General features: G+C 45.6%; 1 protein-coding gene across 1 annotated transcript in view; it reads left to right on the top strand.

The window, feature by feature from the left end:
• The first annotated feature begins 1,120 nt into the window (after positions 1-1,120).
• LOC147738159 (vomeronasal type-2 receptor 26-like) overlaps positions 1,121-26,449 on the top strand; it is a 94,615-nt gene continuing 69,286 nt past the window's right edge. Inside the window, exons 1-2 of the mRNA XM_086935894.1 lie at positions 1,121-1,336; positions 9,371-9,494. Of these exons, the coding sequence (XP_086792020.1) occupies positions 1,121-1,336; positions 9,371-9,494 (340 nt within the window). The remainder of the gene's footprint in view (positions 1,337-9,370; positions 9,495-26,449) is intronic.

Here is a 26,449-nt window from a genome sequence, read left to right as displayed (position 1 = left end):
GACCAAGCAAATCGGACGGTAATTCTTACTAAGGGAATGATCTTTATCCTCTTTAGCAATCAAGCAAACCAGCCCTTCTAAAAGTACTTTGAGAAGAACCATTGTCAAGGAAAGATTGAAATAAAAGTAAAAGATTTGGCAAGAGTATGCCAGCAAACTTATTTTAAAATTCAATGGTGAAAGCGTCTGAGCCAGGAGCATTCCCTCATCGCAATACCGATACAGCATGGGAAATATCTACTAAAGAAATATCAGCATCCAGTGATTCAAAATCAATGCGGCTGGATGGAGGGGAAGGAATTCGATTGGAAGTAAGAAAGAAGGTCAGACTGATCTGGCGGGTTTTCAGGAGTGTATACATTCTTGTAAAAGGAGACAAATGTGTTCAAAATATCCTTATCTTTGAAGATAGGAATACCGGCAGGACCTTATAAAGATTTTATTTTTGTTCTTTCTTTTCTGACTTTTAAATAAATTGCTAATAGTTTCCCCATTTTATTCTGACCCCCATAATAATGGGAACTGCTTTTCAATAGAGAATTAGAGGCAGCATCAGTAGAGAGTCTGTTAAAGGTAAGTTTTGCATCAATAAGATTTTTCAGGGAGGATTCATCATTTCAGTGATAATATGAATATTATAATTTTTTAATTTTAAGGAGTAATTGAGTGGATTGGGCTTCTATGGATTTCTTTTGTGAAACAAAATTAATGATAAAACCTTTGGCAGCAGCCTTAAAAGAATCCCAAACCATGACAAAAGGGGAACCAGGAGTATTGTTAATAGCAAGAAACTCAGAGGCGAAGGAGTTAAACTTTTGACAAAAATTTGGATCAAGGAGAAGGGAATTGTTAAAGCGCCAACAGCCTCGGTGAGGGGAAAAAGGGATAAGGTCAATGTCTACAAGGACAGGGGCGTGATCTGAATAGAACAAATTTCAACTTCTGTAGCTGACCGTCACTACATGATGCAATTGCCACCCCACAATAACACATCCACTAAATAGGAGCATAGTTGCATTAACCAGGCCTTATTCTACCTTAGAGACAGTTGGTGACTGATGCTTTTGTTAGATTTATCTAACTGATGTGCCACATTTCTCCTTGGCAGCTACACCACTATATGCGCAATCTTCATTTTAAAACCACCTCTGGTGATGAGATCCACTTCAATGATCAAGGGGACCCTCCTGCGCGGTTTGATATTTTGAACTGGATTTACTATTCTCATGAAAACGTCACCACCAACAAAGTGGGAAGCTTCAGTACCAGCTCATCAGGGGAAGCACGGTTCATACTCAATGACAGCGCCATCTGGTGGCACCCTAACTTTAAGCAGGTAAGACAACACTCAAAAAGAAGTTCACATCAGACCGCTCTAAAGACAATGAAAGTCATGTGGTAAAGCGGCATGACACGCTGATGCAGGTATGATGATAAAACACAAGTTATTTCAAATACTCTAATCTTGGAACCGAGAGGGAGGTGGCCACCTTCCTCCAAGCACTGCAACCATTCTTCCTGACTCTGCAACAATAGAGCATAAACACTCCACATTCCAACACCGAATGAAAAAGCACAAGCTCAACTTAGAAATACAATCCATGGAACAGATACAACATACCTCCTTTTTTCCAACAATAAAAATAAACAGTAAAAAATAACACAATTAAAAAGACCATCCTTAATATCTGTAAGCATGTAAGTAAAGAATGAATCTAGTTACACTGCTCAATATAACTAATAAACCCTACCCAATGCTCCAAAACAAATGTCTCAAAATTTCTTGGAATCCTACATACGCTTTTATCCATACATTTTGTGCATATACCCTGAATTTGTCATATTCCTGAACACTTTTGTTTATGATCATATCTTGCTCAAGTCCTTAATCATATTCGAGAAAACCAATGTCTTCATCACCCTGTGAAACTTTCTGCACTTTTCCCACATGTGTAACATTCCACCAAAACCATTAGTTCATTTCCGAACACAACCATCCTCACTTCTTCAACTTGGTTAGGAATGCCAAATTTAACAGTGCCTTTCACTACTTTGGAAATAGGTAACATGACATGGACCCACTCTCCCTTTACAGTAAGAAGAGACTTAGACACTTTCACCACATCAAACCTCATTTTACTCTTCTGTTGACTTACATGAATATTGGACATAATTCCTTACACATCACAATTCACCTTGCCACTGGTTATTGGCAATTCACCACAAAGACTTGAAAAGATCATGTGCTGTCCTTCTCTGACTGGGGGTAAGTGTCTGAAAAGTTTCAGCGCTCCATCCATTATCTCCTTGTGTTTGCTTAGTGCGCCCTAAGTTGGCAGGGTATACCCAGACATGGTTCCCTTCCTCACTTTGCCACTGGATCCAAGCTAGCCTGGCTGATGAGTGTGTTACCCCGAAACTGGTCCCAGGATGCTTACTCCCGTTCTAGGGTAGACCTGGCTCGGCAGTTCGGGCTGGACTGTTCCCATGAGGAACAGGGTCAAGATTGATTTGAATATGGCTGGGTCTGAACTGGGGTGGTGAAGTGAGCTAAAAAACAATGATGAATTCAACCCACATCTGTGACTGGGGGTGAATGTATGAAATGTTTCAGCACTCCGTCCATCTTCTCCTTTCCTTTAAAGCCACAAATAGGGAAACATCAGTCACTATGTGGATTATTGTAATACGACCATAATATCACTCGAATAACATCTTCACCATCCATACCCTCAATCATTGCACCCCTAATACATTCAGATACCACCCTATTCAAACCTGTTAATAAAGGGGTTCTTTGAAAATATAGTGATCTTGGATCCTGAGTCAGTTAATATAGCAACATATTCATCTCCTATAGAGAAATATTGAATAGGATCTTTGGATTTGAGACCATTGTCTTAATGAACCCTGACACACATACTGTCTGTTCACTTTTGATCTGACTCATAAGACACCATATGCACTGTTTTTCTTACACACTCTTGTGAAATTAACATCACATTTGTTACAGCCCATCAAGCGCAGGACATTGATTGAACACAGGAGTATGATGTTTAGGTTCACAATGTCCACAATCCACAGTCTTCTCTCAAGAAATCATGAAATAAAATCAGTGCAGAGGAGTTGGTGAGGTGCACTCACTGTCAGGATTAACACTTGCCACCAGAACAGGCTGACTACACAAGTTCAGGCCATGCCTCACTCGTCGCAACTGTAGTAAGGAGGCAAGGCACATTAAAGCAGGTGAGATGTTTAAAAACAGGTTTATTCAAAGTAATTACAATTATGGAAAGGAGAGGGAGGCAACCACTGTCCTGCCAGCACCATGTCCATTCGTCCTGTATCTGAAACAATGCAGCATGAACACTCCACATCCCAAAACAGAACCAAGAGCACAAGCTCATCCTAGAGTTACAATCCATGGCATAGATGCAACACATCTGACAGAAATCAGGCAGAGCCTTCCAAGAAGCTAGTTGGTGGATCAATCCCATGCATTGGCAAGGATGGGGGGTATCTAGTTTACTATCTCAACTACTCCTGTGTACAAAATATATTTTATTTTAATTTCTGCCTTGCTGTCAGATATTGAAATTTCAACTGTGTTCTTCTGCTCTCTAAGCACCTAAATGTCCCTTCTTTGAAGCTCTCTTCTCTTTAGGAAAGTCTTCGCTCTGACAGGCCTGAAAAGGGTGTTTCTTGCTTCCTTTTCCAAACACTCACTGCTGCTTATCTTAGGGGATGGTCGGTCTTTCATCTCAAGTTTACCTGTATTGCTCTCCCATCAACTTCAGTAAGTGGCCAAATGTTTGTGTATTCAGGCGAAGACTCTGAAGGTTGCCAAACTAAGCTACTCTTGGTAACTGAGCTCAGAGCTCTGGAGAAAAGTCCAGTCCAGGTTCTGATGTAAGGCAGTGCCTGACCCACCCTGGAAGATCCTTCACTGCTGTCCTTGAGTGCTCCATGAATCTGACTATACTAAACCTACCACTTGTTTTAATGTCATTGTCCATCCAAAGGAAGATGGTCAGTAATTTGTCAGAAGCATAACTGTCAGTTTCACTAAGGAAGTAGTAAATAAGTCAATGTTAGGCAGAGAAATAGAACTACAATGTAACCCGGTCATTTCTTTGCAGTGCAAGGTATGCCTCAATATTATACAATTCAAAGAGATTGATCACATTGATTCAGGAAGATTCTTTTTTATCACTATTTAAGAGAGAGGATTCCTTCTGCGAGTCCTTGTGGCCAGCCATGAATCTCAGTTTAAGGCTTGCCATGGACTGAAAACTTCCAGGTCTTCTTTTGCATTTTCAAAATAGCTGAATTGGCATCCTGTCTCTTGAATGGCCAGGGGCTGTACTGCCACAATAAGTAGCTCAGTGCAGATGGCCCATCGGTGAAGCCTGCAGTCAGAGGCAGTGAATCAGGAAGAGCCCTGACATTTCTAAAGAAAGCATGTCTCCTCTTCCCAAACCAGAACTTAAGGTATCCCTCTCCCATCTAGCAGACCCCAGCAATACACATATGTTGTCTGGAGACAGCAATATCTCCTCCATCTTGTACACTGGCCCAGGCTTCCACAATAAAATCTGCAGGCCTGCATCATTCATGCACAGAACACTGTTACTCCTGGCATGTGCACACACACACACATACAAATCATGGGATGTCCCATTCAGGATTACGGGTTCATCAGATGTGGTAGACCTGGGAGGAATTTCAAATAAGCTGGAGTTAAAGGATACATTTTTGTAATTTTGCGTTACTCTTTGACTTGACGCTGTTTCTTAGTGCAAAATACATCCTCGTGTCATTTTTGGATGCAGGAGAGCAGTTGCACTAAAACAGTAGCACAAAATGCCGGGAGTACGTTGGGAAAAATCCTAACCCAAGGTCATATTTAGCGAGCACGTGTGGCTACTCACTATTAGTGTTCACTTGCATTCAGTGTTATTTCATAGCACAAAATGCATTATTGCATCAATTTTGGATGTGAGGGGGCATTTTTACTTTAAGAAATAATGCTAAATGCAGAGTTACTTATCTCACGTAATACCATCTTTTGGAGTTCTTAAGTAGTTCCAAATGATTAGGCAAGTTGCGCCCACCCCTAGTGAGCAGTATAACAGAATGGGCCTGTAAGTGTGCAATCATGTCTTGGTGCACACCTCCTGGGTCAGAACTAAGGTGCTGATTGTGATGGCTCGTCTCGGGGAGAGATACCACCCACCTACAAGGCTGCTGTCCCACAAGGGGGTATTAGGATGCAACCACCACCGTGGCAGTCACACTTGCCATACTTTGCATTGCAGCGGGTGCTGCTGGCTGCAGCACGCGCCGCAAAGTAAAAACGGCACTGTTTACATTTCCCTGTACTACATGGCAGGCACAACATGGTGCAGGGAAATGTAGGGGGTTGGGATAAAGGAGGGCCCGCTACGTGACCCCAAAGATCATCCCCGCCTGGTCTTTCTATGGCGGGTTAACCATTGTAATCCCAAAAGCGGTGCCTGGTAGGCACCCCCGCCATTTATGGGAATATATGGGCCTCTGCAGCAACGATGGGCTCAAGGAGCCCACCGCCACGGTACCGCCCGCCATTATAATATGGCAGGAGAAAAATGGCCTCACAATGGAGGTTTCACCGCCATTGTAATCGGTCCCTGATTCCAGATCGATCCTTGTCAACACGGGGCCTTTATCCCACACATGGCAATAATATATCACATGACCAAAAATAAAAATAAAACATGATCACAGGTAAGCATTTTAGGTACACGGGAAGGGGATATGACTGTCTATCATGCAGTGAACATTCTCATCCCAACAACGACCCATTGGTGGCCTCAATACACTCTGCATTGTGAGATTCATATGTAAGCAGGAACCAGGTGGTAAAGAATCAGATAGTCCCCCTAGGGGATCACACTTTTGATTTTACCCCAAAAGGTAAAGGGCCATATGTTCGAAATATAGGGATTATGACTTTTCTAATTGCAGTTCTTAACAAATCGCAATTAGCAAATCGCAATTCCCAATGTACAAAAATGTGCAAGTCTACATTTGACATGCTAGGGTCAGCCGGCCACCATGTCTCTAAATGTTTGTTATTTAAGCCATGTTTGTTTGAAAGGCAGCCCTTTTTCCTTAAAGAAGTGAAATTTTTAAATTTACATTTTTTAAGAGCAGGCAGTGGTCCAACGGATCCCTGCCTGCACCTAAAAAATATTTGTTTCAACATTCACAAAGGCGAAGTAGTCATAGTTTTGAGGTGTTGGTAAAAAAAAGTGTATGTTTTGTGACGGTAATTTGTTTGCAGAAGATTCATACACAGCACAGCAATTCAGTATGGAAAGAGAAACCTAAAACACGCCCCTTCCAATACTGAGTTGCTAAAGACAGATTGCAATTCGGTAACAGATTATCAAATCGCAATTTGTGAGTTGTACATATGTAAAATCATTTTCGTGTTTCGAAAATGGCCTGATTCCGCAAAACAGGCCATTTCTGACCTCAAACTTAATTTTTATATATGGCACAAAAGGCCTTAAAAAGCAGAGTCCTGAAAGCCAATATTGGAGAAGGCATGCTGATCGTAGGCTCATGACCAGGTAGGGCTAGAAGGACCAGGAATGACTTGATGAAGGTTGGATTATCCGAAGGACAGAGAGAAGAGGTGAGTGTTTAAGATTTTCTGAATTTGCCCAGAGCATGTCTAACTACGAAAGCTCTGTAGCACCTAGTAGGTTGAGCAGTCAAGAGACATCTTTATAAAGACCTAAGGCTTTTATCAGCAGGTAAGGGACAAACATATTTGTGAGGTAGTTTGGTTACCAAACATGAAGCACCTACTTACTAGCAAGAGCATTATAAATGTACCCCATTGCCTTTTGCCTCTCCTCATGGCATGCATTTTGCCCCTTGTTTCTCAGATCCCTTGTTTCTCAGATCCCTTGTCCCCTGTTTCTCTCTTTCTCCTCATATCAATCGGTCTCACCATACGTCTTTTGTGTCTTCCTGTAATGATCGCGTATGGTTTTATTGCATTAACTCTTTGACTGGCCTCTGAGGGTTCAAGGCAGGCTCCATGCAGCAAAGCAGTCCTTCCAGGTACAGCAGCAGAGTGCGCTGATGGTTTTATTGCATTAACTCTTTAACTGGCCTCTGAGGGTTCAAGGCAGGCTTCATGCAGCAAAGCAGTCCTTCCAGGTACAGCAGCAGAGTGCGCTGATGGTTTTATTGCATTAACTCTTTGACTGGCCTCTGAGGGTTCAAGGCAGGCTCCATGCAGCAAAGCAGTCCTTCCAGGTAAAGCAGCAGAGTGCATTGATGGTTTTATTGCATTAACTCTTTGACTGGCCTCTGAGGGTTCAAGGCAGGCTCCATGCAGCAAAGCAGTCCTTCCAGGTACATCAGCAGAGGGCGCTGATGGTTTTATTGCATTAACTCTTTGAATAGCCTCTGAGGGTTCAAGGCAGGCTTCATGCAGCAAAGCAGTCCTTTCAGGTACAGCAGCAGAGGGCGCTGATGGTTTTATTGCATTAACTCTTTGACTGGCCTCTGAGGGTTCAAGGCAGGCTCCATGCAGCAAAGCAGTCCTTCCAGGTACATCAGCAGAGGGCGCTGATGGTTTTATTGCATTAACTCTTTGAATAGCCTCTGAGGGTTCAAGGCAGGCTTCATGCAGCAAAGCAGTCCTTTCAGGTACAGCAGCAGAGGGCGCTGATGGTTTTATTGCATTAACTCTTTGACTGGCTTCTGAGGGTTCAAGACAGGCTTCATGCAGCAAAGCAATCCTTTCAGGTACAGCAGCAGAGGGCGCTGATGGTTTTATTGCATTAACTCTTTGAATAGCCTCTGAGGGTTCAAGGCAGGCTTCATGCAGCAAAGCAGTCCTTTCAGGTACAGCAGCAGAGGGCGCTGATGGTTTTATTGCATTAACTCTTTGACTGTCCTCTGAGGGTTCAAGGCAGGCTTCATGCAGCAAAGCAGTCCTTCCAGGTACAGCAGCAGAGGGCGGTCCTTCCAGGTACAGCAGCAGAGGGCGCTGATGGTTTTATTGCATTAACTCTTTGACTGGCCTCTGAGGGTTCAAGGCAGGCTTCATGCAGTAAAGCAGTCCTCCCAGGTACAGCAGCAGAGGGCGCTGATGGTTTTATTGCATTAACTGTTTGACTGGCCTCTGAGGGTTCAAGGCAGGCTTCATGCAGCAAAGCAGTCCTTTCAGGTACAGCAGCAGAGGGCGCTGATGGTTTTATTGCATTAACTGTTTGACTGGCCTCTGAGGCTTCAAGGCAGGCTTAATGCAGCAAAGCAGTCCTTCCAGGTGCAGCAGAAGAGGGCGCTGGTGGTTTTATTGCATTAACTCTTTGACTGCCCTCTGAGGGTTCAAGGCAGGCTTCATGCAACAAAGCAGTCCTTCCAGGTACAGCAGCAGAGGGCGCTGATGGTTTTATTGCATTAACTGTTTGACTGGCCTCTGAAGGTTCAAGGCAGGCTTAATGCAGCAAAGCAGTCCTTCCAGGTGCAGCAGCAGAGGGCGCTGATGGTTTTATTGCATTAACTCTTTGACTGGCCTCTGAGGGTTCAAGGCAGGCTTCATGCAGCAGAGGGCGGTCCTTCCAGGTACAGCAGCAGAGGGCGCTGATGGTTTTATTGCATTAACTCTTTGACTGGCCTCTGAGGGTTCAAGGCATGCTTCATGCAGCAAAGCAGTCCTTCCAGGTAACGCAGCAGAGTGCGCTGATGGTTTTATTGCATTAACTTTTTGACTGGCCTTTGAGGGTTCAAGGCAGGCTCCATGCAGCAAATCAGTCCTTCCAGGTACAGCAGCAGAGGGCGCTGATGGTTTTATTGCATTAACTCTTTGACTGGCCTCTGAGGGTTCAAGGCAGGCTCCATGCAGCAAATCAGTCCTTCCAGGTACAGCAGCAGAGGGCGCTGATGGTTTTATTGCATTAACTCTTTGACTGGCCTCTGAGGGTTCAAGGTAGGCTTCATGCAGCAAAGCAGTCCTTCCAGGTGCAGCAGCAGAGTGCGATGATGGTTTTATTGCATTAACTCTTTGACTGGCCTCTGAGGGTTCAAGGCAGGCTTCATGCAGCAAAGCAGTCCTTCCAGGTACAGCAGCAGAGGGCAGTCCTCCCAGGTACAGCAGCAGAGGACGGTCCTTCCAGGTACAGCAGCAGGGGGCGCTGATGGTTTTATTGCATTAACTCTTTGACTGGCCTCTGAGTGTTCAAGGCATGCTTCATGCAGCAAAGCAGTCCTCCCAGGTACAGCAGCAGAGGACGGTCCTTCCAGGTGAAGCAGCAGAGGACGCTGATGGTTTTATTGCATTAACTCTTTGTCTCTCGCTCCTCAGATCCCTCGCTCTGTATGCACTGAGAGCTGTCCTGCTGGATACAGGAAGGTTCCTCGGAAGGGGGAGCCTATTTGCTGCTATGACTGCGCCCACTGCCCGGAGGGAGAAATCACCAACTCAAGTGGTAGGTAATCAACCAACATATGCTTCAGAATGGGCACATCATGGGTAAATATACCTTCATAAGGCTTGATAGCAGTTACTTTGCTAAAAAATGAAGAAATTATGGTATGTTCTGAAAAGTGATTGCACCATTCTGATCTCGGATGTTTTCTGAACTTTATATTCTTCTCAGTCATTGACCTCATGTTGGTCTTTGCCCCAGGAAAGTGTTTATTTTCAATATCTTAATATATTCATGTTCTCTTGTATGGTACCAGGCACATATTATATATAATGAGTTTATAACTGCTTTGACAAGTGTGATTTCTGTCATACAGTTGTTTCCGTTCCCATTTCTTATCCCCCACCTTTGTTTCCAACCAAGTCTGAAAGTCAACATAGAAACAAGAGTTAATTCTCTCTTCAAAGTCTAAATATCAAAGCTCTGACACAGGGGTAATGTGTGCTACAATCAAAGGAGGCCTTGCTAAGCCTTTTTTGTATGAGATGCTATTCTCTGTAGTGCACAATATGTATCTGTGCTGTGGTTTCATAGAGGAACAACGCTACAGGATGACTGCCATTCTTAGGTCATGGGATTCTAAGGTGACGTAGAAATAATATGTTAACACATGACAGGGAGTATTTTGGGCTAGATGTATGAAAAAAGGATTTTCCCATTCCCTATTTGCGAATAATAATGATTCACAAATGGGGAATTGCACAATTGTATGTACTACCTGTACCAAAATTTAGAAATCACAATTTTGTGTTTTCTGATTCTGCCACATGCATTAACATTTGGATTTGCGATTCCTAAATAGCGATTTTTAAGAAATCACTATTGCGGAATGGCAAATACTTATGCATTTAAGAATTGCAAAATAAATTGTGATTCCTTAAAATTACTTATTAGCGATTTGAAAATTGCAAATCGCTATAAGTAATGTTACTCCATAAATTCCTATGGGCCTATAGGCCCATAGGAATGAATGGAATTGCAGTTGCAAATTGCGATTACCAAATTGGTACTTGCCAATTGCGAACGCAAATCCAAGGGTGCCAGGTGGCCTAAGGCCCCCATGATGCACCCCCCAAAAAGATAAATGTGCACATGTGGTGCACCCACATGCCCTAAGGGCATGTGGGTGCACCACATGTCACTTTGAACAATGCACTTTTGTGCATTTTTCAAAGAATGCGCAAATTACCATCATATTAAAGTTGATGGTAATTAACGTTTCCTAAATGCACAGTTTGCCTTTAAAAAACTGCGATTCTCCGAATGCTTTTGCAATTTAGGTAATCACAAAAAATTGAGATTATCTAATTTGCAAATGGAAATGGATTTATGCATCAGAGAAGGGTTTTTTCCTGTTGCAAACGGGCTGATTCTGCGACCAAAAAAAAGCTTGATGCATGTGGCCCATTGTTTTTTGTATTTCCAAATAGCGAATCAAAAATTGCGAACCGGTAATAGTCACAAATTGTGATTCCCTATTTTAAAATTTGAAACAAAGGAAGTATCTCATGGTTATGCTATCATTACCAGGAAAAGAACCACATCTGCAGCATAATAGGAGGTCTGTGCTGAGTTGCTGCGGTTTATCCAGGGAGTTCATACATTTTCAAATAGGATCTCAAGAGCGAGAACGATGGGTGGAAGAGAAAACACAAGTTTAGAGATATTGAGCTGGAGATATTAGTAGAAGAATGTACGGTGACCAATGACACACTTGTTTGTAAATCTTCTCTACAAGTTGCTGAAACCACTAAAAGATGCATCTGTTAAAGGATGTAGGACAGTAGAAATGCCACAGGGGTTGCAAGCTGCAGCACAAGTGAAATCAGGAAAAGATAGTGTGACATTGACACACGATCAGTGCTGCAACCGCTTCCTCACACCTTGCAAAGGGAGTGTGCCTGACATAGTTCCCCACAGTATCTCACAGGTTCCAATGCTCTCCTCTGTGCCCACAGGTCACACTGGTCTTGGCAAGAAGAAGAAAATAAAATGCAATGTTCTGACTCTCGAAATGGTGCTCTGGGATTGCAGCCTGCTTGCTTTCCCTCTACAACCATTGCTGCATTCTTCACCAGAGCTGTCGCATGCCAAAAGACCATTCCTAGTGGCACTTTTGTTCAAAATAGCACATCAGACTGCAATTGCATGCACTCTGTAGTGCATAGAGAGAGCTCCTCTTCTCTTTTGCAGATAACAAAGTCTGCTTTAAAAAAAAGACATTTGTATGATCAATCGCTGAATGTGTGCATCCTTGAGCTACATTTTACCTTCTTTGAATGCGAGTTTGTTGTATGAATCCTGTGTTCTCCCAGGGTATTTTGCCACGAGGTCTGTGAATAAATGATCAGTTATATACAAGCTGTAAGTTTCACGACTGCTGAGGCTGCCTCTTGCTTTACAGGTTGCAAGAACCCCTTTCAGAGGGCCACGGGAACACAAGAGCACTCTTGGCACACGTTGACACTTTATCCTGAAGGTGGTCTTGGGGACTCTTTAGCCTTAAGAGACCGAAACGCTGGCGATGCATCCACCACTCTTACCAGTATTTAAACAACCATCATTTTAATGGACATTCATCTCTGAATAAATTATTGTTTAAGAGACATGTATTGGTTGGGTGGATTAATACGTCACCAATCATTGCTGTTATGCTTTTACGACCCTTCATGATCATTCAATGAATGTTGACCTATATCTATATTGTATAAATGTAATTTTTATAATCTACTTAAAGTACACCTCATTATACTGATCCATTCGCTGGAGTTATTTCAAGATTGTTAGTGGGTGGATACATTTGATACCAACCACATGAACTGATTTAAAACCTTAAAAATATTCATTGTAAATTACTCATTCAAGAGCTTCTTTGGTTACTTCAGGACTATGCCATGCTAAATGCTCATAATTCTTGTTTGCCTATGACAAAAAAAATCAGCATTTGGGATCCAGTCATCAGGACAGTTGGGCACTATTACCATGCAGAGGACTTTTGTATCCCAACAGACACACCTCCCAGATTAGAACATACAGAAACAACTCCTAACCTGGAGTGGTTAGGAGGTCTGGTCAGTAAAACTGGCAGGAAAGTAGCTCAGCATTCTCATGGCTCAATAAGGCTCTGTGCTCATGGCCGGACCGGCCGTAACGGGCACCAGGCGTTTCCTAGGTGGGCCACGAGGCTGGGGCCTGGTTTTGGGCCCCTGTGGGGCCATTTTCGTTACCGTAACCCTGGAACAACTTCGGCCAAAACCAACCCTTGTAAACAGCTCAGCCACCCACCCAGGGGGCCAGGCGAGCAGTTTGCCAGGGCCAGTTACGGTTCCCAGTCAGGCCCTCTCTGTACTCCACCACAAGGTGTAACCATTGCAAAGAAATAGACTATCTCAGCCACTTGTTAATCTCTCTCTTCATAATCATTGAGCATTTCAGTGGCTATGATTGGTATGCACTACAAACGTAGTGCCAAATAAATAAGGGGGAACTTGCGCAATGTCTATGCTATGGGAAATCACTCCTTCTCAATAGCCCCCCGTTCTGTTCTGTGGGTATTAAACTCCTATTAATATATGCTACCGGACGTTCTCTACCTTTCTCATCCAATTGAGCTAACACTGTTGCATCTGCTTCGAGACATCCATTTCTACAATGAAAGGCAGACTGTAGTCAGGTGCTTTCAGTACAGGTGCAGTGCATGGTGCCTTCTTCAGTTCCTTAAATGTTTTCTGCAGTCCATATCCCTTTTGTGGACTGCTTCTTAGAGGTCAAAGCAGTCAATGGGGCAACTATACTTCCATAATGTGTCACAAGGTTCCTGTTATACCCGGTGAGTCCTAAAAAGGCACTCACCAGTCTGGGTAGTAGGCACTTCCCTCTCTATCGAAGGCTGAATCTTGGCATCCAAGGGGGAAATCTTCTTGTTTATCAACTCATGTTGATGGTGGAGTACTGCGGATTGCCCCACCTGACACTTGGTTGTCTTGATGGTCAGTTTTGCCTCCTGTATCCTAGCCAACACTACTCCTAGGTGCCACAGGTGGTCTTGTCATGAATTGCTGAAGACAACAATATCATCCAGGTAGGCCACACAGCACTCTTCCATCCCTGCGAGAATGTGGTTCACCAGGTGCTGAAAAGTGGCAGGACCATTCTTCAACCCAAAGGGCATTTCCTTGAACTTATACATCCTCTCTGGTGTGGAAAATCCAATCTTCTCCTTGACATTTGGTGCCAGCGCAATCTGCCAATGTCCACTTGTCAGATAGAAGGTGCTCAAGTGCTTTGCAGCACCTAACCGATCCACAACCTCATCCTCTCTGGGGATTGGATGGACATCGGTTTTAGTTATCTCATTGAGAGCTCCAAAGTTCACACAGAACCACAAGTTAGTAAACCCTTACTTTGGTGCTAGAGCCACAGGAGTAGACCGAGGACAACGAGATCTCTCAATGATCCCCAGGTCCAACATTTTGCCAACTTCCACCTTAATGCATCCCTTAACCCAATCACAATATCTGTCCATCCTACCCTTCATTGGCAAACTGTCACCTGTCCATCACACAGTCAAGTGTCAACCCTGGAGTCAGGTTGGTACCTAACACCTCTTTACATTCTCTCTGCTGCTTAGGTGTTCAGTCAGGGGAGGTGTTAAGTCAGGGACTAACTGAACTATTTCTACAATGCCACCCTTCATGTCATTATGCATTAAGTCAGTAAGAGCTTCACTGTTTTCCTCTACTTCCTGTGCCATAGTAATGACATTCACTATATAATCTCTCCAGTGGCAAATATAAAGCACCTTCTTTATGAGAAAGTAACGCAGTGCAGTGCTGCAAGCCATTTTGCTGCATCGTGCTGAGTTACTTTCAGAGCACAGGGATGCGTCATATTTACAAAAATATGACAGATCCCTGTGCTCTCCCCTGTGCTGGTCCACAATTGGCTGCCATCCACCGATACTGGCGCCCTTGCACCATGGCCAGTTTGGAACCAGTGTGTAGAGAGTTCCTCTCCCACTTTGGCTTAGAACTACGCTGTGCTCGCCCTTTGTGAGACCTGTTAGCTAACCACATGGTGTCCAAACCCTGCAAGTCTGTCTGGATCCCTTACTGTCAAATGAGTCGCTCTGTCACCATCAACTAGTAGACCATCTGCTTTTATTTTAACTGACACCTGAATCCTCTCTCGCGTCAGGACAGTCTCGACTAACAGTGCGCTTTACAAGCGACTATATAACATAACATAACTAATTAAGGACTTGAAGGTCCTGCCTCCATCCCACCTACACACTCATTCCAATCATGCAATACACCATGAATCCAAGTATCAGAACTTTAAAATGAGTGAGTTTGTGGAACTCACTCCAGTGTCACAAGTACAAAACGCACCTGTTCACTCCTATTGTTCACTCACAGTATACTGCCACCACTGCGCTTGTGCTATCTAACTCCTGGTGATGGCAGTAGCATCCCACCACTATGATGGTAGTGCTTTGGGTGCCCCTTCCAGTCCAGCAAGACCACAATCCGTGAGGCAGGCTGATGCCATAGCGCACATGCATGATCTGTGTTTGCCTAGGACAACAGAAATCAGCATTAGGGATCCAGACATCAGTACAGTTGGTCACTCAGGGCAGGGGTTTATGTCCATTACCAGGGTGAGTACTTTCTGTCGGATTATAATACTTGGAAATGATCTCTTCATGGGCATCTTTTTAAGCTTAAAAGAGGTGAATGAAGGCAGGATGGGAGAGGACAGAGCTGGAGGAGGGAATATTCAGCATCCTGACCTAGGCAAATGTTAGACAAAGGGCCTCCGAGGAAAGTTACCAGGGGTTGATTCCTAACAAGCTTTGTGTTCCTTGTTTAGGTAACCACCCAGTTATGCACACGGACCAAATTCTTACAGAGAGGCACAATTCCTCCTCTATGCACCTAGGAAGAAACAGAAATAAAGGCCCCATCCAATTGAACGTAGAGTGATATGGTGGCCAAATGTATTTATGTATTCATTTATAAGGTTTTATATGGATGCAGGTGGATTTGCATGCCAGCTGGCAGCTCACTCCCTTTGAAAAGTGCCTTATCACCAAGAAAGGTGACAAATGCCTTCTCTCAGACATTTATAGCTTTCTTAATAAAGCTACCTCTACGGAGAAATTCCCAGTGCAGAAAAGGTGGAAGGCAGAACTTGACCGCCAAGTCTCAACAAAAGAATGGTCAGACACCCTCTGCAGGGTGTGCACAGCCTCCTTTAGTGCCACAGGGAAAGAGGCTATGCCAACTACAGATGTTACGCACCAGCCAGGCTAGTGCAATGGAACACAGCACCTCGAAGGGCTGACGGCATTGCAACAGCCACACAGGTACTCTGACCCACCTACTGTGGCACTGTCCCAAGCTCAAACTATAGTGGGGGAAGTTCTAAAAGGCATTGGCAACATTTTCGACACTGACATTTCACCCTTCCCAGTTATAACCTCTTAGGGCTCCCAAATGCCTGAACTTACCCATTGCAGTACCACAAAGGGCAGGCCATCACAATGGCCAAGTGTGCGGTAAAACAGGTGATCAACCAAATGCGGCCCTGATATTGTGCCAACTCATGCAGATTGGTTGCATAAACTGTGGGGCTTGTTGGGATGGAAAAACTCTCAGCCTTCCTAGACCATTAACTGCTGCAATTCGACAAAATGTGGGGCCCTGTGTTCAGGTTTTGGCTTGAGAATTTTGAGAGCTCCGATTACTTACAAATACTGTGGATAACAGGAGGTCAGGAACAGCAGACCACACTGGGGATAGCTTGACTGGAGGGGTCTGGCATTGCTGAGCTTGGGCATGGTCTAACTGTCACTCTAGCTCTGCATCCTCATTCCCCCTGGATTACTGGAACTCTAGGACACACCCTTTCCTCTTACTCTCCTTGGTCCCCTCCCCATTCTACCCCCTCTTGTCTTCATCACACTCATCTTCCTTTCCTGTTCCTAAGTTCTGCTTTACTTTTTCCTCTCACCGGCCAGTTGCATGCAGGTGAGTGATGTGGCATTACTGCCTTTTTGTGAATAGTTCTTATTGATGCTTCTTATGATAAGTATTTGCTAACAAATAGCAGATGCTCTCTGATGCTGGCACAGTAGACTGAGGGTGGAAAAGAGGGCAGAGGGAGTGAAACAGGGAAGGGGGATCTAAAGGCGAATGGGTGAAAAGGAGTGTGGTCTGGGAAAGATGGCAAACATAGTTAATGGCTAACAAAGAGGGTGAAAGGGCTGTGGCAATCAAGAGCACAAGAAGGCTCTGATGGGCAGAAGAGAGGGTGAGGGAGGCTCCGGATAGATCGCCTCAGATGGGCCACTGCAGGATTATGAGTGACAAAGGATCCTTGCCCGCTGTGACAGAACTGATACTCAAGAGCAGCAGCGATAAGATCAGCACCAGATGAGTGGTCTGCAAGGCTTAAAGGGTTATATGATGGCAAGTGGCAACAAATATTTGGCAGAGGTGTTTTTGAAGGCCAGCAAAGAGCCACTTTGACAAAACCGGTAGAGTAGTCTGTGTGACTCTCTGACCTTTGTGCTGGCATTCCATGTGCGTGTATATGTGGTAGATGTGTAGCAAGTGTGTAGTAATAGGACTGCACATATGATGAAAGTCTAAGTGCTGAGGCCAGTGGGATGCATAAGAAAAGCCCCTGGTTTAGCATGGCTTGAGAAGGAGAGTAGATACAGCTTCCCTAGACAGTGAAAGTGCATTGCCTGCATCTCTATGGCAGAACAGAAGTGATAGAGTATGTAGTAAAGGCTATCAATAGACATTCTACAGGGTCCTTATTAGCAAACAAACGCTGATTCGTTTTTCCTCACTATACACCACCCACCCTACTTAGTGTAAAACGTGCATGAGAGGGACACAAAAAAGGAATAACCCACTCCCACACCCGGAAGAAATTCCCAGCAGGTGGCGCCATTCGTTTTTTTGCGTTCCAATAGCAAACTTTTGCTTTGAAAAGCTTGCCTGCTAGCCGTCATGTCTGACGATACCTTTTCTCAAACCTTTACTTGTCAATGTAGGGAGTTGTCCACAGGGCTGATGGACAACTCTACATTTGGTGGGTGGAGGCCCCAAGGGATGCAGTAGATATTGTCCTCCACCATCCCAATGGAGTTAACACCATCCCGCAAACTCTAAATCAGGCACAAACAGGCACGTGCATCAAGAAAATCTTTTGCGAGTCCTTAATTGCAATTATTAAGGAATCGCAATTTAGGACTCTCAAAAACCTATTAAAACAGCGATTCCTAAACATTCTTTAACATTCTTTAATGAAGCAATTAAGGAATGGCTTTCCATGAATGGGAAATTGCATGGTTAATTTGCGAGTACCAATAGGTACTTGCAAATTACACATGCAATTTCAAGGGTGCAAAGGTGTCAAAATGACACCCTGTTGCACCCCTGAAATTGTGATGTGCAACTATCTTGCGCACACACATGCCCCAAGGGCATGTTTGTGTGTGTGTAACCAGAAACCTTGAAAAATGCACGTTAGTGCATTTTTCAAGGTTTTTGCAAAATACAGACCAGAGTAATTTCTTTTTATTTTGTGGCCCAAAATAGTGAATTGGCTATTTCTAAGTGCTTCTAGCACTGTATATAAGGAATCGCAAATTGTGATTCCTTAAGAGCAATCGCAATTTAAGAAATTGCAATAAATTGTGATTTCTAAAATTGCCTAACACTTTAATGCAGCCCAAATGGCCTTTATGTGGGTGCAAATGGCTGATTTTTGCTAATTGCACCATTTGCGCCCAGAAAAACTTTGATGCATGTGCCCCATAGTCTTTCTTCCTTCTGTCATGCGATTGGAATGAAGACTTTCAATGAAACTACATTTGTAACTTCATGAGGGACACTGTGCAAGTGTTTCTATTTTGATAAGATCACCCTAAATATCAGATGGCACTATGTCACTGGGATAGGACATTTCCAGTTTGCCTCTGCTTCGTCAAATATTTGTGGCTAAGGAGAACTCCATAACTCTGGTCCACTCACACACACAATGCATATGCCACACAGGCCACATGTACACACACACTCACACACTCACACACAATCACACACACACACACACACCCATACACATTTATACATACACACACATCATAACATACACTTGAAATGTTGCTGGTAGGTTAGCGCAAAGAAGTGGAACTTGAAAAAAGTGGACTATTAGAACTTCCCTCAAGTAACAAAGATAAAAAGGTCTGGTCACAACTACTGATTGAAAAAACATGGCACTCTGCTATCACCTCTCTCCATGCTGAACCCAAAACAAGGATGATCGTGCACAGTCAAACAAATGAGGTGAAGCTTGGTGTGACCCTGCAGGTCCAGAACCCCACTCATGTCAAGGGAAGGGCTAGGCGTTTGTGTACACAGTAGATTACTATAAGGCTGGGATCAAAATAAAAAACTAGCATTCCAGATACTGACATTTAGGCACTCCAGAGTTTGGGGAAATTATTTCACAGCATGAAGGGACATTTCCATCCCAGCTGTATCGATTTCTGGGGCAGTAAAACAAGGCATACAATGTGGTGTGTGTTGGAAAATGGCCCTCTCTACATGGTCACCCCAAACCTTTTGCTTTCCTCTTCCACTTGCTCTAACCTCATTATTGTTGACTTTTGGACTCTGAGCACTCTACCACTATTAACCAGTGCTAAAGGGCATGGGCTCTCTACTCTAAATGTGGTAACATTAGCTCATACTAAATTGGCATATTTAATTTACTTATAGGTCCCTAGTAAAGTGCAGAACATGTGCCCAGGGTCTGTAAATTAAATGCCAGTAGTGGGCAGTCAGCACTAATTGTTCATCCCACTTAAGTAACCCCTTAATCATGTCTCAGGCCTGCCATTGCAAAAACAACAGTTGATGGACAAAATGCAAAACAATGTCACACATTCACCCCAGTACAGAGATCTGGGCCTAAATCCATTGTTTTTTTGCACTCCACACCACCCCTGTTCAGACATGGCCATATGCAAATCTGCCCTGAACCTGTGCCTCATGGGAACAGTCCAGCCCAATCTGCCAAGCCATGTCTTTCCTGGACCAGAATCAAGCATCATAGACCGTTTTCTCGCTATCAGCCGTCTTCAGCCAGGATAGCTTGACTCCAGTGGTGTGGAGAGCATGAGACTCACGTCTGAGTATACCCATCCCACTCGGGGTGACAGATGCAAAAACAAAAGTTGATGGACAGAATGCAGAACAATGTCAAACATTCACACCAGTACATAAATCTGGGCCTAAATCCATCAATTTTTCGCACACCACACCACCCCAGTTCAGACATGGCCATATGCAAATCAGCCTTGACCCTGTGCATCATGGGAACAGTCCAGCCCAAACTGCCAAGGCATGTCTTTGCTGGACCAGAATCAAGCATACTAGGACCGGTTTCTGGCTATCAGCCGTCTTCAGCCAGGATAGCTAGACCCCAGTGGTGTGGAGAGCATGGGACTCAAGTCTGAGCATACACATCCCACTCGGGGTGACAAATGCCAAAACAACAGTTGATGGACAGAATGAAGAACAATGTCATACATTTACCCCAGTACAGAGATCTGGGCCTAAATCTATCATTGTTTTGCACTCCACACCACCCAAGTTCAGACATGGCCATATGCAAATCAGCCTTGACCCTGTGCCTCGAGGGAACAGTCCAGCCCGAGCTGCCAAGCCATGTCTTTCCTGGACCGGAATCAAGCATCCTGGCACCGGTTTCTGGCTATCAGCAGTCTTCAGCCAGGATACCTTGACTCCAGTGGTGTGGAGAGCATGGGACTCAAGTCTGAGCATACCCATCCCACTCAGGGTGACAAATGCAAAAACAACAGTTGATGGACAGAATGCAACACAATGTCATACATTCACCCCAGTACAGAGATCTGGGCTTAAATCCATCGTTTTTTGCACTCCACACCACCCTAGTTCAGACATGGCAATATGCAAATCAGCCTTGACACAGTGCCTCATGGGAACAGTCCAGCCCGAACTGCCAAGCCATGTCTTTCCTGGACCAGAATCAAGCATCCTAGGACCGTTTTCTGGCTATCAGCCGTCTTCAGCCAGGATAGCTTGACTCCAGTGGTGTGGAAAGTATGAGACTCACCTCTGAGCATACCCATCCCACTCAGGGTGACAAATGCAAAAACAACAGTTGATGGACAGAATGCAGAACAATGTCATAGATTCACGCCAGTACAGAGATCTGGCCTAAATCAATCGTTTTTTTGCACTCCCCCCACCATAGTTCAGACATGGCCATATGCAAATCAGCCTTAACCCTGTGCCTCATGGGAACAGTTCAGCCCGAATTGCAAAGCCATGTCTTTCCTGGACTGGAATCAAGCATCCTAGGACTGGTTTCTGGCTATTTGGATATTTGGATATTTTGGATATTTGGAGGGGTATTTATAGAGCGCGGCGTTCGCTCCGGAAGGAGCATCATGGCGCTGTAAGTCCTTGAACCAGATCGCAGAGTGATAGGAGGGGGGGTCTAGATGGCCGCTTTTGTCCAGTCGTCGGAAAGATTAAAAATCCAAGTTTTGAGGAGCTTCCTAAAAGGCTTCTCGAGAGTCTGAAGTCTGAGATGTCTGGGCATGCTGTTCCAGGCTCTAATAGCCAGGGTAGTGAGGGTTTTTCCGCCTTTAGACTTCAGATTGAACTTGGTGGGGGTCATGAAGTTTTCATGTGAAGATCGGAGGGAGCGACTCGGATTATAATGAGGGAAGCGTCTGGACAGATAGGAGGGACCGGATTTGTTAAAGCCTCGGAAAGCTACGGTGAGAATCTTGAAGAGTATTCTCTTGTGCAAGGGGAGCCAATGCAGGGTTTTAAGGGCTGCAGAGATTGAGGATTTGCGTGGAAGTTTTAAGACAAGGCGGGCAGCGGTGTGCAGAACACTTTGAAGTTTCGAGAGAGTGCATTTTTTGGTCCCTGCCAGAAGGCCATTACAGTAGTCTACTCGTGAGAGTATGAGGGCTACCGCAACAGTCTTTCTGGAGTCGAGGGGGAGAAAGTCGAAGAACTTTCTCAGGGACTTAATTATGCCGAAGCATCTTCCTGCTACGGTCGAGACGTGGAGATCGAAAGAGAGGTCAGAATCGAAGAGGACCCCGAGGTTTCTGGCCGACGAGACCGTCTGAGGTGGAGCTGCGGAGTTGTCAGGCCACCACAGGGCAGGGCAGAATGAGGCATTCTTTCCAATGGGGAGGATCTCAGTTTTATTTGAGTTGCAGCGGAGGTGGTTAGCGTCCATCCATTGAAAGACAGCTGTTAGGCAGTGTTTAAGATTGAGCTCTGCCTTGTTGGAATTGTCGTCTAGGGGGATGATAAGCTGAGTATCGTCGGCATAGGAGGTAGCGGTTATGCCGAACGATTCTATAAGGGTGAGAAGAGGGATGAGATAAATGTTGAAGAGGAGGGGGCTTAGGATGGAACCTTGAGGAACTCCGGAGGATACCTTTTTCTCATTGGATTGGAAGGAGCCAAGGGTGACGGTTTGGTACCTATCGCTGAGAAAAGATCTAATCCATGACAGGGCTGAGTTGGTGATGCCGATGTCCATAAGTCTATTGATCAGGATGGAGTGGGAAATGGTATCGAATGCTGCCGTGAGGTCAAGAAGGATCAGGATAGCCTTCTTCCTTTGGTCTTGAAGGATTTTGATGGTATCGGTCAGTTCGATTAGGGCAGTTTCGGTTGAATGTTTGGACCGGAATCCGGATTGCTGGGGATGGAGTAGGTTATGGGAATCCAGAAAGGTCTTAAGCTCTTTATGAACTAGCTGTTCCGTTATTTTACCCAGAGCGGGTAGCAGGGTGATGGGACGGAGATTGGTCAAGTCCGTTGGGGGTTTGTTCGCCTTTTTCATAAGTGGCTTAACCACGCCTTTTTTCCAAGAGAGGGGAACAGAGCCGGAGTTGTGGGATAGGTTGATTATTTCATTGATGATGGGGTTGACTTCATCAATGATAAGGTGGAGAATCTTGGGGGGGACAGGGATCGGAGGGGGAGCCCGATTTGCAGGAAAGGATCGCTTCTCTGGTCTGAGTCAGAGTCACCGGGGTGAAGTTTTTGAGACTGTTAGTGGTCAGGCACGGTTGGTCCGGGTCCGGAATTAAGTGTGCTGGAGGGGGGGGGGGGGGGGGGAGTTTTTTTGAATGAAAGTGATTTTATCATCAAAGTAGTCGGAGATCTTGTCACATAGCTCCTGAGATGGGGGGATTTCAGGTTGGAGAGCTTTGGGGTTGGTGAAGGTTTTTACAATTGAGAAAAGTGTTTTTTGCTTTTGGCTGGCTTCTTTAATGGCGTTTACGTAATAAATTCTCTTAGCTGATTTGATGGAGGAAAGATAGTTTTTCCTCTGTAGAGTGTAATTGCTGCGGTCGCCAGTATCATAGGTTCTGCGCCATTTGCGTTCCGCTTTCCTGCAGAGTAGATGTGCGGCTGCTAGGTCAGGCGTGTACCAGGGAGCTTTGATTTTAGTTTTCTTCGAAGTACTGTCCTGTTGATTAGGTGGGCATCGTTTAGTAATTTCGTGTGAGAGCCAGTTGTTGAGGCGAACTGCATCTCTATCGATGTTACCGGAGAGAGAGGGGGCATTGGTTGGGGAGAAGGGATGGAGGATAAGATTTTTCTGAACAGTTTTCCAATTTATAGAGTGGGCGTGGTGAAGAGTGCGTTTTTTACTGGGAGGAGGGGGGTAGCTGGAAATGTGGAAGGGGATCAGACAATGATCAGTCCAAATCTGAGGTATGGGGGGCAGGGTGGTGATGGACGGGAAATTGGAGCAAACACCGTCCAAAGTGTGGCCAAGGGAGTGGGTGGGCAGCTTGACGTTTTGTTGTAAATTAAAGATTTCCAGTGTCTGCAGGAAGTTTCTAGTGTGAGAGTCGGTTGAGGTCTCGAGGTGCAGGTTGAAATCTCCCAGGAGGGTAAAGTGTGGGTAGCGGAGTAGGAAGTGTCCAAGAGCGTCGTTCAGGGAGTCGAGGAATTTAGTAGCATTGCCGGGAGGGCGGTAGATCAGGCCACCGGAGAGGGAGAGAGATTGACTGAGTTTGATGGAAAAGCCTAGTCCCTCTGCGTCAGTGAGAGGGTCAAGGCAGAAGGTGTGGCAGCTAAAGGTGTTCCTCAGAATAATTGCAACACCTCCTCCTCTACCTTTCTGTCTATCCTGTCTATGGAAGGAGTAACCCAGGGGGAGGGCAACGGCTATGTCGGGGTTACTGTCATCAGTGAGCCAGGTTTCAGTGATCATGAGACAATCAAGGTCATGGTCAATGATAAGGTCGTGGATGTCCTGACTATGTTTGCACATCGACCTGGCGTTTATCAGGCCACCTGTGAAGAATGGTCGCTGGGTTTTGGGGGAGGTTGTCTGCTCGGAGTCGAAGTTGAGTGTCCAGCGACATTTATTGCAGCTGGTGGAGCCGAGTACTTTTGACAGATCAAACTTACAGGGGCAGCCGGACCCGCCTCGGAGTTGGCGAAGGTCGTTGGGAACATACCTGATGATGAGGGGGATTTGGGCAGGGGTTCCTGCGCCTGGTGCGGTCTTGGCGCGGACGGGCGCAGACGGGCTTGCCTTAGGCGCTCCCGCTGCGCTCCCGCTGCGCTCGTCCGCTGCGCGTCCTGTGCATGCACATTTATAGGGCGAGGAAGGGGGCGTGGCCTCAAGTGGGCGGAGTCAGCGCGCACGCCGCAGGTGATGGCGGCTGCAAGCAAGGAGCTAGGGACAGCGAACAGCTTTTGGTATCAGCTGAGCGCTAAAGGTAAGAGCGAGCGAGCGCTGAATTATGCTTCGTTTTTTTAAAAATACAAATGAAAGGGTGACACCACACAAGAAACAAAGTGCAGTGAGAAGTACAAGGTTTTAAAACAATAGAGTACCTCCAGCCCCGGCTTCCGCCTCAGGACTGGGTCAAGGTTTGCTACCGACCGCTAGGAATCAGCGGTTTAAGTAGGGCGAGGAAGGGGGCGTGGCCTCAAGTGGGCGGAGCCATCTTCAGCCAGGATAGCTTGACTCCAGTGGTGTGGAGAGCATCGGACTCACGTCTGAGCATACCCATCCCACGCGGGGTGACAAATGCAAAAACACCAGTTGATGGACAGAATGCAGAACAATGTCATACATTCACCCCAGTACCGAGATCTGGGCCCAAATCTATTGTTTTTTGCACTCCACACCACCCTAGTTCAGACATGGCCATATGCAATTCAGCCTTGACCCTGTGCATCATGGGAACAGTCCAGCCCGAACTGCCAAGCCATGTCTTTCCTGGACCGGAATCAAGCATCCTAGGACCTGTTTCTGGCTATCAGCCGTCTTCAGCCAAGTTAGCTTGACTCCAGTGGTGTGGAGAGCATGGGACTCACGTCTGAGCATACCCATCCCACTCGGGGTGACAAATGCAAAAACAACAGTTGATGGACAGAATACAAAAGAATGTCATACATACACCCCAGTATAGAGATCTGTGCCTAAATCCACCGTTTGTTGCACTCCACACCACCCCAGTTCAGATATTGCCATATGCAAATCAGCCTTGACCATGTGCCTCATGGGAACAGTCCAACCCGAACTGCCAAGCAATGTCTTTTCCTGGACCGGAATCAAGCATCCTAGGACCGGTTTCTGGCTATCAGCCGTCTTTAAGTGTGAGCCAGAAATCCGTTACGCTCGCGGATTTTGCGGATTTTTGGGAAATCCGCAATCCGCGAATTTTGCGGATTTCCCGCAAAATCCGCAAAAAAAATCTGCGAACGTAACGGGTTCAAAAGTTGAACCCCCACTTCTGCAACTATTTTACAATGGCGCCAGCAAGCTGCCAGCGCCGTTGTAAAATAGTTACAAAGTTAGCTTGCGCAGGAACCACTAGATAAAACGAAGCAGGTGCTGCTTTATTTTATCTAAGTACTTCCTGTGCAAGCTAACTTTGGAACTATTTTACAACGGCGCTGGCAGCTTGCTGGCGCCATTGTAAAATAGTTGCATGGCTGGGGACAGGTCTGCAGCTCACTCAAGGGACCCCTGCGCCCTTCGGGGCGATTGCATAGTAACACACACATGGTCGCTCGAACTAGTTGATACTCAAATTCAGTGACTCATTCATTAGCCCAAAAACAATTGTGAGCGTCGTCGAGGCTGGACAGGTGTGCCTTCTTTCCAAATCTACCGTGGAAAATCAGCTGTGATGCTGGATAGGCTTTGCATCCTTGACTTTCACGAGCGCAATACCCGTGCTGTTCCTGTGACCATGCAAAAACAACAAGTGATGGACTGAATGTGGATCAATGTCACACACTCCCCCAGTCAAAAGATCTGGGCCCAAATCCATCGTTTTTTGCACTCCACACCACCCTGGGTTAGACAATGGCGATATGCAAATCAGCTCTGACCCTGTTGCCCCATGGGAACAGTCCAGTCGAACTACAAAAGCCATGTCCTTCCCAGAACGGAATCAAGCATCCGAGGACCGGACCGGTTTCGAGGTAACACCTCTCATCAGCCCGGCTAGCTTGACTCCAAGTGGTGTGGAGTGCCTGGGACCCATGTCTGGGCATCCCCAGCGCACTTAGGGCGGCAATTGCAAAAACAACAAGTGATGGACTGAATGTGGATCAATGTCACACACTCCCCCAGTCAAAAGATCTGGGCCCAAATCCATCGTTTTTTGCACTCCACACCACCCTGGGTTAGACAATGGCGATATGCAATTCAGCTCTGACCCTGTTGCCCCATGGGAACAGTCCAGTCCGAACTACAAAAGCCATGTCCTTCCCAGAACGGAATCAAGCATCCGAGGACCGGACCGGTTTCGAGGTAACACCTCTCATCAGCCCGGCTAGCTTGACTCCAAGTGGTGTGGAGTGCCTGGGACCCAC

This window comes from Lissotriton vulgaris, chromosome 1_1 (assembly GCF_964263255.1).
Source record: "Lissotriton vulgaris chromosome 1_1, aLisVul1.2, whole genome shotgun sequence".
Classification (NCBI taxonomy): domain Eukaryota; kingdom Metazoa; phylum Chordata; class Amphibia; order Caudata; family Salamandridae; genus Lissotriton; species Lissotriton vulgaris.
The sequence above is the reverse complement of the archived record's forward strand: the minus strand, read 5'-3'. Positions and strand labels throughout refer to the sequence as shown.